This window comes from Molossus molossus, unplaced genomic scaffold (genome assembly GCF_014108415.1).
Source record: "Molossus molossus isolate mMolMol1 unplaced genomic scaffold, mMolMol1.p scaffold_m16_p_21, whole genome shotgun sequence".
NCBI classification, from domain to species: domain Eukaryota; kingdom Metazoa; phylum Chordata; class Mammalia; order Chiroptera; family Molossidae; genus Molossus; species Molossus molossus.
In genome coordinates this window covers 9,231,881-9,248,241 of record NW_023425357.1, presented here as the reverse complement: position 1 = coordinate 9,248,241, position 16,361 = coordinate 9,231,881, and the positions used below count along the sequence as shown (strand labels likewise).

Genomic DNA, 16,361 nt, shown 5'->3' with positions numbered 1-16,361 from the left:
ACTTATTGATTTGAGAGAGAGAGGAAGGGGGAAATAGAGAGAGGGAGGGCAGAGAGTGAAACATCGATTTGTTGCTCCACTCATTTATGCATTCACTGGTTGATTCTTGTATGTGACTTGACTTGGGGATTGAACCTGCAACCCTGGCATACCGGGACGATGCTCTAACCAACTGAGCCACCCAGCAGGTTGGGGGGGCTGTCCGAGGCACTGATGTGTTTGTTCCCAGGATTGCGAAACAAAGCTGGACACAGAGGAAGTCATTAGAGAATATTTCCCTGACTGAACAGTAAGAAAATAGACAAACTTTTGAGCAAGGTTGACTCACTGAGAGGCAGAGAGAAAGGAGAGATGAGAAGCTAGAAAAGATTACAATAGGAAAGAGCGAAAGCTTCCTCTGTCCAACCGATTCACTTCACAGATGGGGAAACTGAGGCATGGAAGGGACAGAGATAGGGCCTCTTCACCTGCTCAGAGAGGTCCTGTTCCCAGTGCCTGGCCCCATGCCCAGCTGTCTCCCTCCCCAAGTCTGCACCACTCACAAGGCCCTAGGAACAGACAGATGCCACTAGAAAAAACACAGGAATTTATTGTTCTCATGCCAAAGGGCCGGTCCTTTGCAGGACTGGAAAGTAAGTTTTGACAGCAGGGAGGAAGCCCCTACTTGCCAGCGATGAGTGGGTTCCGCAGGACCACAATGACCGAATCCCCACGCAGGAACATCTTGGAGATGTAGCGGTCCTTGTTGACTGGCTTAGACTTCTTCTTGCCCTTGCCGCTCTTGGGGACTTCGGTCCACATCTCCTTCACATTCTCCAGCACCATGTTGCAGTGCCTGGTGGGGACAGGAATTGGGAAGACACCAGGTATGAGGGGCAACCTTCTGACCGGCCCTCCTTTTGAGATGCTGCCTCCCCCTCCAGCAGCACTGCAAGGCCTCAGGTAGAGGTTGGGGCAGAGGACTCCATCCCTTTACGCCACCTTTTTCCTCCTCTCTAAAACGAAGACCATTCATGGGGCCCACCTCATAGCGCTGTTGTGAAGACTAAATGAATCAACACAGCATTTTTTTTTTTTATCCTCACCCAAGGATATTTTTGCATTTATCTTCAGATAGAGCAGGAAGGGAGAAGGAGGGAGAGAGAGAGAGAAACATCTACGTGAGAGAGACACACTGACTGGCTGCCACCCACACAATCCCAGCTGGGGCCAGGGACAAACTGCAACCAAGGTACATGCCCTTAGCGGGGAACTGAACCCGGGCCTCTCTGGTCCGCGGGCCGCCACTCTAACTGCTGAGCCAAACTGGCCAGGGCAACACAGCATTTTTTTATTTTTATCCTCACCCGAGGACATTTTTTTCATTTTTTGTTCAGATGGAGTGGGAGGGAGAGAGAGGGAGAGAGAGGAAGAGAGAGAGAGAGAGAGAGAGAGAGAGAGAGAGAGAACCATCAACGTGAAAGGGACACATCGAGTGGTTGCCACCCGCATGACTCAACCAGGGTTGGGGACAAACTGCAATCGAGGTACATGCCCTTAGCAGGAACCGAACCCGGGTCCCTCTGGACCACAGGCCGATGCTCTAACTGCTAAGCCAAACTGGCCAGGGCAACACAGCATTCTTGTAAAGTACTTAGAACAGGGCCTGGCACTGAGCGAAGACAAACAAAATGGTTCTGCTTGTGTTTTTTAACTCCCACGACTTCTGGAGGCATCAGCAAAGGAGCCACTTCTCTGGAGAACCGTGGCCTCGGGGGCCCGAGGTGGCACATGAGCCTCCACTCCCCCTGCTTTCTCCCTGTCCTCAGGTGCTGGGTGGGCACGTGTGAAGATAGTATGGATCAGCTCACTCAACACACGCTTACAATGAATAAGACAGACAACATGCCTGCCCTCATGGGGCAGGTAGTGAGGGGAGGATGCTAAGCACGGTAATAGCTAGACCTGCACCTGCAATATGCTGTCAGGTGACAATTGATATGAAGAAAAACTAAAACAAAATGAAGGGACAGAGAATATATAGAAACACCCCCAAATGGTGAGAAAAAATTTTAAAAATTAGGAATGAGAAGGCTGGTGTGGCTCAGTTGGTTGGGCATTGCCCCCATGTACTGAAAGGTTGCTGGTCTGATTCCCTGTCAGGGCACATGCCCAGGGTGCAGGGTCTCTATCCCCGGTGGGGGTGTGTGCAGGAGGCAACGGACTGATGTTTTGCTCTCTCTCTGAAAGTCAATAAAAAAAAATCTTTCAAAAAAAAAGAAAGAGGAAGCTCAGTGCCTTGCTATGGAATAAACTCCAGGACATCCTGTTGAATGAAAAAGAGAAAAGCAAAAGAAAGAGCATTCATGAAAAGTTATCTTTTGTAGGAAAAAAAGGGAGTGGGGTAGGAGAAGCCTACCACCTACTTGCTTGTAAATTTCAGAATCCTAGGAAGACCCCTAGAGATTGGTGGCAGTGGAGTGACCCAAGGGACAAGATGGATGGAAACTTTTCATTGAACTGTTAAGTGAAAAAGCCAAGGTCACAACTTTGTGCTGTGCCCCTGGCAGTGATTTAAAAATAAACTAAAAAGCACCCTCCTCCTCCATATTTTTATGTCTGATGTTATATTCCAATAGTATTCCAGAAGAGACCTCAGAAATTAGCTGTGGTGGGGGTCCCTGAGTACCGCTACTGGGGGACAGAGGGGGTAGGATACTTGCCATTCATTGGGTGCCATTTGTATCTTTCAAATTTTGTATCAATACACGCACCATTCACTCAAAAAAGCAACACAATTTTTTTTTTAATCCTCACCTGAAGACAGTCTTTTGCATTTATCTTCAGATAGAACGGGAAGGGAGAGAGAAATACATTGATGTGAAAGACACATCGAGTGGTTGCCACCCACATGACCACAAGGGGCTGGGGACAAACTGCAACCGAGGTAAGCGCCCCTAGCGGGAACCGAACCTGGGACTCGCTGGTCCAAAGCTCTAACCACTGAGCAAAACTGGCCAGGGCAAGAAAGCAACATAATTAAGTAAATAAACAAGGCAGTTGAAAATGTCCTAGCTGACTTACAGCAATGTCCTCAGATCACTGATACATGTGAAAAACAAGATGCACAAGAGCACAGGGAACACTGTTTTTAAAACAACTGATTTTGTTGTTGTTATTTATTGGTTTTTTTAGAGACAGGAAGGGAGAGAGAGAAAGAAACATCAATGTAAGTCCGGCCTGTGTGACTCAGTGCTTGAGAGTCTACCCACGCACTGAGAGGTCACCAGTTTGATTCCTGGTCAGGACACATGCCCAGGTTGTGGGCCCAATCCCCAGTGGAGGCCATGCAGGAGGCGGCCAATCGATGTTCTCTCATAGATGTTTCTATCTCTCTCTCCCTCACTAAGAAAAAAAACCCAAAAAACATTAATGTGAGAGAGATACATTGATCGACTGCCTCCTACACGCCCCCTACTGAGGATCGAGCCCACAACCCAGGCATGTGCCCTGACCAGGAATTGAACCATGACCTCTCAGTCCATGGGACTGATGCTCAATTCACTGAGCCACATCAGCCGGGCATAAAAACAATTGATTTTATGATATTATGAGAGATCAATTATATTTCAATAAACTTGTAATCAACACCAAAGAATTCCCTGAGTCAAACATGGCAGGATACACACTAGGGCGGAAAGGTAGGAGGTTGATATGGGGACAGAGAAGGAACTAGAGAAAAAGTAGAGTCAACTTAAAAGAAAAAATAATAAAATTGAATACATATATACACACCACCACCTACTGAGCACCTACCACATGCCCAGGCCTCTTCTAAGCACTCTAAGCATTAAGCCACCCCAGGAGGCAAACAGCAGTGTGACCTCCCACTTCTCCAGTAGGAAACTGAACAGTGGGATGATGTGACTCAACCCAGGTCACACATTTTGGAAGTGGCAGAGCCTGGGTTAGAATCCAGGTCTATCTGCTTCCCTGTGCTCAGCACTTCCTGTTTTTCACATTCTCATTTTACTCAAGAGGAAAGTGATGCTCAGAGGGAAAGGCTTGTTTGTGGTCACATAATAGCTAGTGGCCAAAATGTTCCAGAACTAAGCCTCAGCACACTACTGTGAGGAAAGCACTTTCCAAATGCCAGCTAAAAATTACAGCTTCTATGTTTACTGAGCATTTATCATGTGTTAAGTACTGAGTCAGGTGCTTTTCATACATTGATTCATTTAGTTCTCACCACTGTTCTACAAGGGGCATCATGATAAGGAAACCAAAGCCCAGAGAGAAGAATCACTTGCGTTCTCTGTGGCTGAAACACTCAGACCCTAGCTTGCTAGCTCATTTTATTCAGGTCTGCATACCACTGCTTCTTCAGATGGGGCCTCTCTGATTACCCAGATAAGACAGCACCCCATTCCCAGTACGCCATATTCTTACCTGGCTTTACTTTTCTCCGTTGAACTTATCACTTCCCGTAGGCCTCCTTACCTATAACAAGCTCCTTGAGTTCAGGAACCAAGTTTGATTTAGTCACTGCTGTCCCCAGAGCCTAAACCAGAACCTGTTACAGTGTATACTCTAATTATGTAATAACTAGATTGAGGAGAACAGCCTACATGCCAGATGATGTGCTTCTAGTGACTTACTACACTTTACATGTATTAAGCCGTTGAATCTTTGCAACCACCATTACGGCCACTGTACAGAAGACGGTCACTTGCCAAAGGTCACATGGCTGCTAAGAGGCAGAGTTGGGACATGAACCCATGAGAACTGGCTCCTAAGTAGATGCCCATAACCACTGTACTGCACAGCTGGAGATAGTCACACCTTGGGTTTTAAGGTGCTTACTCTCCCAGTTTCTGAGAAACCTGGTATTCAACCTCCTCAGACTCCAGCTGGGACTGCTTTTCTAGGCCTGGACGGAACCCTTCCCAAGATCCTGTCAAAAAGCTGTCACCTGTCAAAAGCCTTCACACGGCCCAGGAGCTTCTTGTTGTTGCGACAGTTGATGAGCACCTGGGTGTTGTTCTTGACAGACTGCGTGAGCACAGAGAGTGGGCCGGTGTTGAACTCTTCCTCCTCACGCTTCTGCAGCTCCTCCGGGGTCATCTCACTCTTGGGTTTATTGAGGAGGCTCCTGAGTGGGCAAGTAGGAAACCCATAGGTGAGTAAGCTCAGAGTTGGAGCATGGGTGGTCATGGCCTTGTACTCGAGTTTCCTTCCAACCTTTCCCCAACACACCCACCCCCCCACTCAGTCCTCGCTTGGCATCACCATTTGGATGCCGAACAGATTTCTAATCTTGCACATCCTATGTTGAGCTCCACAATGCTCAACCACCTCAACTTACTCTTATCCACAGCCTTCCTCATCTCCATCAATGGTAACGCCATCCTCCCAGGTCTTTGAGCAAAAACTCTGATGTCAACTTGACTCTATTCTTCCTTTCACATCCTACATTCAATCTGTCAACAAATCCTGTCATCTGCCTCTAAAATACATCCAGACTCCAACCATCTCTTACCACGACCTGAACCTCCATCATTTCTCCCCTAGAGTCTTACTCATCTCCCTATCTCCACCCATGCTTCCTGGCAGTGTTCTCCACAGAGTAGTCCCAGAGGTTATGCCAAGACCCAAATCATATCATCTCACTCTTCAAAACCCTCCCTTGGCTCCCACTGCAGTGTAAAAAGCAAAATCTGAAGTTTTTACCATGTTCTGCACCTAACCCCCTCTGTCACTCTGTTCCAGCCACAGTGGCCTCTTGGGTGGTTAAGATATTAGGAGAACTTTCATTTTGGGATTCTGCATTTGCTTTTCCCTCTGACTGAATGCTTCCCCAGGTATCTCTGTGGTTTGTTCTCCCACTTTCTTCAGGTCTTCTGCTTAAATGTTTCCCTCTCAATGTGTCCTGTGCTAGTTGTTAAGTTACTGTCTCTCAAAACTGACATCAATCATTGTCCTTACTCTGCTCTCGTTTTCTTTTTACAAAATCCTGACCTGGCTGGTTTGGCTTTACGGTTAGAGCGTTGGGTCTCGGACCCAAGTGCCCTGGGTTCAATTCCAGCCAAGGACACATACCTTGGTTACGGTTCCTTCCCAGTTGGGGTCATGTGGGTGGCAACCAGTCGATGTGTCTCTCACATCAATGTTTCTCTCTCTCTCCCTCCAACTCTGTCTGATGAGGATAAAAAAAAATCCTCAGCCCAACCCTGGTCAAGTGCGTGTACATACGCAAACTGGTAGGTTTGCAGGAAAGATAAAATAAAATCCCCACCCCAGGATATTTTTCCATTGATTTTTTTTTTTTTTTTAAAGATAAGTGGGGAGGAGAAAAAGAGAAGTGGGGAGGGAGGGAGGGAGGGAGGGAGAGGGAGAGAGAGAGAGAGAGAGAGAGAGAGAGACAGACATTCATTGGTTGCCTCCCACAGGACCCTGAAATGGGCTGGGGATGGAACCTGAAACCAGGTATGTGCCCTTGACCGGGAATCGAACCCGTGACTTCTTGGTCTGTGGGCCCACACTCTAACTGCTGAGCTAAACCGGCCAGGGCTGCTCTCTCGTTTCTTTATTCATAGCCCTGGGCACCTAACACACCATATACTTTACCTGTTTATTATCATTACATTAACCACCTGCCTCTTCCCGCCCCGTAAGCTGCAGCAGAGGACTTTTCTCCAGGAGGGGTATTCACATATATATCCCAGGGATGTAAAGCAGTGTCTGATACATGTGCATTTAATAAGTCATTGCTTAATGGGTAAATAAGTAAAATCATTCCCATGTCTCATTCATTATCCGGAAACGTCGTGAATTAGGTAAAAAAGCCAACCGTCTCCAGCTCAAATTATCCGGATAGTCTCTCACCCCAAATCGTTATTCCTAAAATCCCGCACTTTCCTCTCCCAGGTTCTTAATTCGTAAAATCGCTTCCACTTAAAATTTATTTCAATAAGACTAATTATTTGGGAAGGCCGCCAGCCCGTTGTCTGACAAAGCTGTTCCATCCCCCGAATTCAGGAGCCGTGAAAAGCCCCACGCGCGTTCTCAAACTCAAGAGGAGAAAAGCACCCCACTTGACCCCTAAAATCTCTGTCTCCTCTCTACCCACCCCCTTCCACTGGTAAGTGGACAAATTTACACCCTCCACCCACTCCCGCCGTTTAAGCCTCGCGGGCCTCACATGGTGGTGGTAGCTGCGCTCTCAAGACCTTCCTGTCTCCGCCGCGTTGCGTCCGCCTCTGAAGAGAAAGCGCGAGAAAGGCGGGACTTCCCCTTCCGGCTGCCTACTTCCGTGGGCGCCTGCGCAAACTCAACCAGTAGGTGCGGGTGTGGCCTGTTGCCATAGTGAGCCCGCCAGCCCTGCGCGGCGTTGGAGTAAAAGCCTTGCTTAGTGGTTCAAGGTCATTTCAGGACCATATGGGTTTCATAGTCACGACAATGGAGAGAAAAAGAAAGCGGGTCCAACTGAAACCATTTCGTAGAACGGCACAGGTGGCAGGAGGGAAAGGACAAGCCAATTCCAAGCACCCGCCGGCCCTCCCCTCGGGGGCGCGGCCTCCAAGAAGCCAATCCGCTCCTCAGATTCAGGGATAGACTCCGCCCCTTGGGGGGCGGTTCGTTTACGTGTCTATTGATCTTTCCGACTTCGGAAAAACCAATCCTTTGCCTACATCCGGAAGGGGCGTAGATCTACGCCCGGGAGGTCGACTATTTTCCACGATCAAACGCTTCTCATTGGCTTTCCCTCCAAAGCTGAGGCAGAGCCAACCCCTTCCGCGCTCCCTTTTGGGTTGTGCGAGTCTCAGAGGAACCGTCACCTAAGCCTCAGGGGGACCGGGAGGCGTGTCCTCAGAACGAGAGTCCCTATTGGCTTCACTGCTCGCGGGAGGGCAGGATGGTGCAGCCGCTCTTGTTGTTCATTGGTCCGGTGATTCCATGGGGTGGGACTTGGCTGGGCCTACATTCGTTCCCAGGTCCCCGACAGGTTTTTGGGCAAAGCGGCCATGCGTTCCGGCAGCCGTGGACGGCCCCGGCTACGGCTCGGGGAACGCGGCTTCTTGCAGCCACCCTCACCGCCCAGTCGCCGCCTGCTACCGCGGGCGCAGCTGCTGCCGCTGCTGCTGCTGGCGCTGGCCGTGGCCTCGGTGTTCTACATCATCTGGAGCTGCTGGCAGCGCCAGACTGAGGAGCTGCCGCCGGGCCGGGAGCTGCGGGTGAGGCTCGGCGGGGGCACTGCAGAGGCCCTCATTCCTCGCTTCCCCTTACCTAAGGTTTTGGGTGGACGTGACTTTATCATATGGCCTTAGCCCCAGGTGCCGCTGTTGTGGTCTTTAGCACGCATGCCGCTTGTTAATGGAATGAGGCTTCGGGCTTGTTCTCTAACAGTGGCTCCCCTTTAAGACGAAGGGTCTGGAGCAGCGGTTCTCAACCTGTGGGTCGCGACCCCTTCGGGGGTCCAACGACCCTTTACAAGGGTCGCCTAAGACATAACAGTAGCAAAACTACAGTTATGAAGTAGCAACGAAAATAATTTTATGGTTGGGGATCACCACAACGTGAGGAACTGTATTAAAGGGTCGCGGCATTAAGAAGGTAGAGAACCACTCGCTGGAGTAGTGAAACTGGGATTTCTGGGTTCTAATCCAAAAGTCAACTGTTTGAGTCTCTCTGGTTTCCCTGTCAGGATTGGGGTGGGCTGGACCAGTTGGGAGGGACTTTTCCTGTGTCTAAGAATTATCCTAGAAACCTCTGATGCTGAAAGCCGCGATTAGGAAAAGGAATCCGGGCTTCTTAGGGGCGACGGCGCCCCTGTAGGGTCAGAATGGAAGGTGAACTCACGCTCTGCTCTCTTCCCCACCCAAGGGCCCGTTGATCGCGAGCCTCCCCGAAGCTCGAATGCGAAGGGTGGTGGGTCAGCTGGATCCACAGCGTCTCTGGAACACTTATCTGCGCCCCCAGCTGGTTGTGCGGACGCCGGGTAGCCCGGGCAATCTCCAAGTCAGAAAGGTAAAGGGTTCCGCACCTGACCCCTCAGACCACCAGGGAATGGGAAATAAGCATTCTGCACAAGAAACAGCCCTATGAAGTGGGCACCAGTGGGATCTTCATTATGCAGATGGGGAAGCTGAGGCCCAGAACAGTTGGGCATTTTGCCCAAATCCCACAGCTAATAAATGGTGTGCCTAGGATTTTAATCCAAACGGATTGGCTCCAGAGCTGGTGCTGTAACATCCCTATATTACCTCCCAGAAAGCATTTGAATATGCTTGACTTCAAATCTCACTTCAGCTACTTGGAGTGTGACCTTGGAGTAGTTTCCTAAGGTCTCTGTGCCTCAGTTTCCTCGTCTTCGAATTGAACCACTGATGGTCCCTACCCAATAGAGTTCCTAGAGCAGGGCTTGGCACATAGTGAGTGCTCCTGAGGAGTGAGCTGTGATTAGTCTGGCGTAAGAGTGGGGTCATTCCACACCTGGCACTTAGTAGGTACTCAGAAGTGTGTCAGAGGAATGACCAAACCAAAGTGGGACTTGAGTCAACCCTATTGTTCTGCCTGGCTCAGATCACGTGGCCCTTTTCTTTGTGTCCTCCCCAGTACCCCCACCCACCCTCCCACCTCTCTCTTGCCACTAGTTCCTGGAGGCCACTTTGCGGACCCTGACAGCAGGCTGGCATGTGGAGCTGGATCCCTTCACGGCCTCAACGCCCCTGGGGCCACTGGACTTTGCCAATGTGGTGGCCACACTGGACCCGGGAGCTGCCCGTCACCTCACCCTTGCCTGCCATTATGACTCGAAGCTCTTCCCATCTGAGTCGGCCCCATTTGTGGGGGCCACAGATTCAGCTGTGCCTTGTGCCCTGCTATTGGAGCTGGCCCAGGCCCTCGACCAAGAACTGAGTAGAGCCAAGGATCAGGTGAGGAGTGGGGTAGGGTAGGGGTGGAGAGCAGGGCCTGTATTTTCCTTGGTTGAAGCCACCATTCTCCCTTCCCTGGACTTGGCTTCCTGCCTTTACTACATATACAAAGCCACAGAGATCTTTCCACCTCCTGAATATCAGATCCTGTCCCTCCTCTGCCCCAAACTCTCCTGTGGCTCCTACTTCATTCCATGCATAAGCCAGAGTTCTTACAGTGGCCCATGAGGTGTGCCCTGTTTCCTCTCTGGTCTCATCTGCCATCCCTTGCCCCCAGCTCACTCCACACTAGCTACCTACTGCCTTGTGTACCTCCAATCACAAGATTCACTTCCACCTCAGGGCATTTGCACTTGCTGTTTGCTCTGCCCAGAATGTGCTTTTCTCAGATATCTTCCTAGCTGGCTCCCATCCTTCATTCAGGTGTCCATTCCGATGTTACCTCCTCAACAAGGCCTTCCCAACCATGCTGTCACTATCCCATGATTTGTGGTGCTTATGTTGATTTGTCTGTGTGTCTCCACAACTGAAATAAGCTCCATCTAGACAGGGACTTGGCTGCTTTTTTTCCTGCTCTATTCCCTGGGCCCAGAAAATTACCTGGAATGAAGTAGGATATTAATTAAAATGAATGCAATGAATGAATGAATGAAAACACAAATTTCCTCATGTTCCTCCCCTGCTTAGACCCCCCTCCCATGCCTTAAACCCCAGTGTCCCAAAACCCAAGCTCCCTGGCCCTTGCTGACCCCTCAGGCCTCTTCTCAAATCCTCTCTGGCCCAGCCCTGCTCTATATTGCTTCCTTGCCTGGGAACACTCTTCCCTCCACTCCATTTTGCCAGGCCAGCTCCCACTTACCCTCAGTACACACATCCCTTTCCAACAGACCTAACATGCTCCCCAGGCCAAGTTATTTCCCCACCGCCTTCCTGTGCTCTTCAGGACCCTATAGTTCTTGGAAGCATTTGTCCCAACTGCATTTCACTGTATAATTATTCATTTGTGGGTCCCTTTTGCTAAACGGGCTACAGGAATAATGATAATAATCAGAGCTAACCCTTTAGTTACTATATGCCAGTCACTCTTCTAGGACCTGTGTTCGAATCCTACCCTACAAAAAAAACTGTTATCAACCCCATTTCTATATGAGGAAACTAATGCTTTGAGAAGTTAGTAACTTACCCATGACTGCTCGGCCAGGAAGTAGCTGAGGCAGGATTTGAACCCAGGCAGTCTGGCTCAGAGTCTTGCTCTGTGAGTGAGGAGACCTAGTTTGTCCCGTTTAACTCTGCAAGCGGGCAGGAAATGGGGGTGGGTTCAGGTCAGGGGTGGCACTGAGCACCAGCTCCCACAGGCAGCCCCAGTGACCCTGCAGCTGCTCTTCTTGGACGGTGAAGAGGCACTGAAGGAATGGGGACCCAAGGACTCCCTCTATGGCTCCCGGCACCTGGCCCAGCTCATGGAGTCTTCACCCCACAGTCCCGGCCCCACCAGGATCCATGCTATTGTAAGACCAGGGCCCCACTGGGTTCCGGTGAGGGAGGGAGGGGGTGAGGCAAGGTTGGCAGCATCCCACCTGGTCTCTCCAGTCCTGGCCTCTCTCCCTAGGAGCTCTTTATGCTTCTTGATCTCCTGGGAGCCCCCTATCCGACCTTCTACAGTCACTTCCCTAGCACAGTCCGCTGGTTCCATCGGCTGAGGAGCATCGGTAAGGGTGATGGTGGAGGCAGGCTCCAGCCTGGGATGCGGGTGGGAAGGCCAGGGTGGGGCAGGCACTTGTCCTCTGAGGGATCATCCAGCCTTCCCGCCACCTTCCTAGCCTCTCTCTAAGGCACTAACACAAAGGGCAAGACACAAACAGATCCCACAGCAGACGTGATTACAAATGGGGCATGGGGTCAGACAGCCCTGGGATCGAATCCTGGCTCTCCTTACCAGCTGTGTGAACTTGAGCCAGTGGCTTCATCTCTGAGCCTCGATTTCCTGTCTGTAAAGTGGGCATGATGGGAATGCGAATAGAAGAACATGGTGCACCTGCAGGAAGGGGTAACTGACATTCTTTCTTACTGTGGGATGACCAGTGCTTTACCTTCAGACCCCTGCTCTCCTCTGGTTTGTCAGCTGGGGAACCTTTGATCTTGGGTGGCTGACCCTTGCCCTCTAATCCCCACTGCCTCCAGAGAAGCGCCTACACCGTTTGAACCTGCTACAGTCTCATCCCTATGAAGTGATGTACTTCCAGCCTGGGGAGGCCCCTGGCTCTGTGGAAGATGACCACATCCCCTTCCTCCGCCGAGGTACTTGCCAAAGGGAGGGGTGGGTGGCAGGAGTCCAAGGGAGCCACAGATGGGCCCTGTCCCTGATCCCTTTCCAGGGTGGGGGACTGACTGGTGGCAAGTTGTTTAACCTCTTTGTGCCTCGATTTCCTCATCTGTAAAATGGGGATAATAACCCCTGTCCCAGTTCCCATCTTTTGTGTGTGTGTGATTAATCCTCACCTGAGGATATTATTTTACTGATTTTTAGAGTGGAAGGGGGAGGGTGGAACAGGAGAGGGGGAGAGGGAGAGAGAGAGAGAAATATTAATGTGAGAGAGACAGATCAATTGGTTGCCTCCCACACACGCCCAGACAGGGACCCAGGATCAAACCTGTAACCCAGGTAGATGCCCTTGATCAGGAATTGAACCCGCAACCCTTCAGTGCCTGGGCTGACGCTCTAACCACTGAGCAACAACGGCCAGGGCTCAGTTCCTGTCTTGTCGAGGGGGTTGAATGTGCTAATACAAAATGTAAAGACCTTTCTTGGATCGGTACCTGGCACATAACATGCATTCGAGAAACGTGAGCTCTTACTGTTGTTGCCCCAGTGGCTGCAGTTTCTTCCAGCTCTTGCCTTTCAAGGCCCTGGCAGCCCAGCAGAATCCCGAGGAGCTTTGAAAAACCCCAGTCACATTTCAGGCCCACTGAACCACCATCTTGGGCCTCTGTGTTATTTTTACAAAACTGCCAGGTGATTCGGATGCACAGCCAGGGTTGACAGCTGGTCGAGGGGTTCAGAACGCAGTTTCAGAATTGGTCTCGGTTCCTGGATCTGCAACTTACACTGGTTGACCTCAGACAAATTACTAGTGGTTTTTGTTTTTGTTATTTTTAGACAGAGAGGAAGGGAGAGGGAGAGAGAGACAGAAACATTGATGAGAAAGAACATTCATTGGCTGCCTCCTGCATGCCCCCCACTGGGGATTTGGCTCACAACCTGGCCATGTGCCCTGACCGGGAATCGAACCGGCCACCTCATGGTGCATAGGCCGACGCTCAGCCACTGAGCCAACACAGCCAGGCTCAGGCAAGTTATTTAGCCTCTGAGCCCCTATTTCTTCTGGGAAAATGAAGAGATTTATACCTAAAACAACATGTCTATGTGTATATTCATATTCAAAAAGTTGGGAGGATGGGATGAGATTAGGTACATGAAATGCCTGCTTACACCATGCTTGGTATGTAGTGAGTACTAAAAACTGCTTTCTAAATTTTTACTCTCTAATTTACTCATTCAGCAAGTATTCATTCCTTACAACACCTTCTTAATTGATTCACTCAACAAATACTTCCCAAGGCAGGTACTGAGCAAGGTGTCAGGGACACAGCGATGCTCCAGAATCTGCCTGCCTCCTATCTAGTGTGGGGACCGATATTTAGCAAATCTGGACAAACGCAGAGAGAAGAGCTCTGAGGATGGGAACCCAATGCAGAGCAGTGGTTAAGAGCACAGACTGGAGATAGGTGGCCTGGGTTTTAATGGTCTGTGCTGTTTACCAGAGGTGGAACCTTAGGCCAATCTCTCTGCCTCTGTGCGTCAGTTTCCACATCTGTAAAATGGCGGTAGTCATGGCACCCACCTTAAAGGGTTATTATAAGGATAAAATGGTGTGTATGTGTGATGTATAGCCTTAGAGTAGGGCCTGGAATAGAACAAGTATTAGATAAGTGCTAACTATTAGTAAAGAAGAGAAAGGATCCTGATAAGGTACACCTGGTGAGGATGGTCAAAGACATTTGTCCCTTCTTCCAGTCTTTCCAAAATCCATTTAAGTTTTTAGTTTTTTAGTTTCTCTTAACTTGTGTTTTAAAGACAATAGACATACTGGGTATGTTTTTAAACTAACATATACCCTCACACACTTAGTGATTGTTCAGAGTTCTTGAAATGCCAGAACAGAGTATCTTTGGGGGACGAGGGGAGGCCTGGGCTTCTGGGTCAGCTGTGGGCCTGACCGAGTCTTCTCTCTGTCCTGCAGGGGTCCCGGTGCTCCACCTCATCTCCACGCCCTTCCCTTCTGTCTGGCACACGCCTGAGGACTCCGAGACCAACCTGCACCCACCCACGGTGCACAACCTGAGCCGCATCCTTGCCGTGTTCCTGGCTGAATACCTGGGGCTCTAGCTGGCTGGGCTGACTTGGAAGAAGCGCCCAGCAGGGGATGTGTCAAGGGCACCAGGAGCCAGCGGAGCTCAGGCGGGGCCCACCTCGGGTGCGCTGCCTTGTCCTTTTTAATACCTTTGGCTCTGCTTGTGTTGTTATTGGAAGACTCTCTTTCCTTTGACTATCTCAAGCTGCCACTCTTCAAAGACATGGAAGAGACCATTGTGGGGTGAGAGCCAAAGGAAGAAGATCTTGGGCCCTGCTCTGTGGGAGACACTGGGCTGAAGGTTTGCAAGGGCCAGATGCTATTTTCAGTTGTAGTCAGCACACCACGGACTGGCATGTGGACCAGCAACACCACCTAACCCAAAGAATTTTGTGGCTTCTGATTTTGTGGCAGTTCGTTCTCCAGAGTGGCAGCCTTAGTACTGCACTGGTCCAAAACTAGCTCCCACGTGCTCATAACAAGGAACAGAAGAGATGGAAGCCATTACTTGGGAACTCCAGCTTCTACAGACCCAGTGGGCAATAATCTAGTGTTTCTGCAGAATATATTCTACAGAACTATCATAGGTGTTGCATGAAAAAAGGGACCAAAGAAGTGGGGTGAGACAACATTAAATGAGTTTCTTCATTGCACAATGTGAATTTTCAAGGGCTAGACAATGCATTGTTTCCCCAAGTAGTTCACCAATGGAACTTTTATTGTGAAGCACCTCACAGAGCTAGGGTACCTCAGAAGATACTTTGGGAAACACTGGTATGTTTATGGAAGGAGTAAGACTTCCATATAACTGCAAACTAGTTATACCAAACCATCCTGTCCCTTTTATTGTGGGTACAGGAGTGCGAGATGGTGGGTGTTAACTACAACTCCAGTGATGGCCTGAGGAAGTATTTCCCAACCCTACCTAATTTTCCGGCTCAATTGGGGTACTAATTAAAAAGTGCAGACTCCCAGGTTCCACCCAGACCTAATGAATCACAACTCCAGGGAGGGGCTAGAAATCTCAGGGTTAGCAAGGTTTGGGATGTTATGTCCTTAAGGATAGTTTGGTGTTTTCCCAGGTACTTAGCAAACCTACTCCAAAGAAAACCAATGGAGGGAAAAAGGGAGGTCCTATGCTAGGCTCTGTGCCTGCTGGCTTTGTGGCTTTTTAAAATTTATTTATCAATTTTTAATCTTCACCTGAGGATACTCTTCCATTTATCTTCAGATAGAGTGGGAGGGAAAGAGAGAGAGACATCGACTGGTTGCCTCCTGCACGAACCAACCTGGACCAGGGACCGAAGTGCAACCGAGGTACGTGCCCCTGACTGAAATTGAACCCGAGACTCTGGTCTGCAGGCTGGTGTTCTAACCACTGAGCAAAAACGGCCAGAGCGGCTTTTGACTTAAATAATTGTTTTTTAGCCCTGGCCGGTTTGGCTCAGCGGTTAGAGCGTCGGCCTGCGGTCCCGAGAGACCCGGGTTCGGTTCCCGCTAAGGGCATGTACCTCGGTTGCAGTTTGTCCCCGGCTCTGGTCAGTCGTGCGGGTGGCAGCCACTCGATGTGTCCCTTCACATCGATGTTTCTCTCTCTCTCTGTTCCTCTCTCCCCCTCCTACTCTACCTGAACAAAAAATTAAAAAAAAAAAAAAAAATAAATAAATAATTGTTTTTTAGAGAGAGGGAGAGGGAAAGAGAGAAATATCCGCGTGAGAATGTAACATTGATCGCCTGCCCCCTGCATGCCCCCTACCAGAGACTGAGCCTGCACCTGGGGCCTGTCCCTGACCAGGAGGAACCACGCACCTGTCAGTGCACAGGAGGACAACCAAGCCACCCGGCCTTACATCCCTGCCAGCATGGAGGGTTATTAAGAGGTAAAGGCGAGCCCGGCTGGCGTGGCTCAGTGGTTGAGCATCAACCCGTGCACCAAGAGGTCGCCGGTTCAATTCCCGGTCAGGGCACATGCCCACGTTGTGGGCCCGCTCCCCAGTGGGGGGCATGCAGGAGGCGGCCAATCTATGTTCTCTCT

At 50.1% G+C, this 16,361-nt stretch overlaps 2 protein-coding genes across 2 annotated transcripts; one reads left to right on the top strand and one right to left on the bottom strand.

Moving 5' to 3' along the window:
• Positions 1-565: 565 nt before the first annotated feature.
• Positions 566-7,268, bottom strand: SNRPD2 (small nuclear ribonucleoprotein D2 polypeptide). The gene is made up of 3 exons (XM_036275936.1): positions 7,181-7,268; positions 4,952-5,131; positions 566-835 (listed from the first exon to the last, which is right to left on the bottom strand). Coding segments are annotated over exons 1-3 (357 nt in total). The 5' UTR covers positions 7,183-7,268; the 3' UTR covers positions 566-660.
• Positions 7,269-8,003: 735 nt separating this feature from the next.
• Positions 8,004-14,923, top strand: QPCTL (glutaminyl-peptide cyclotransferase like). Its single transcript, XM_036275935.1, has 7 exons — positions 8,004-8,213; positions 8,863-9,006; positions 9,633-9,914; positions 11,270-11,422; positions 11,524-11,623; positions 12,096-12,212; positions 14,216-14,923. Exons 1-7 carry the CDS (start codon positions 8,004-8,006, stop codon positions 14,359-14,361), a joined length of 1,152 nt encoding a protein of 383 aa, XP_036131828.1. The 3' UTR covers positions 14,362-14,923.
• Positions 14,924-16,361: the final 1,438 nt, after the last annotated feature.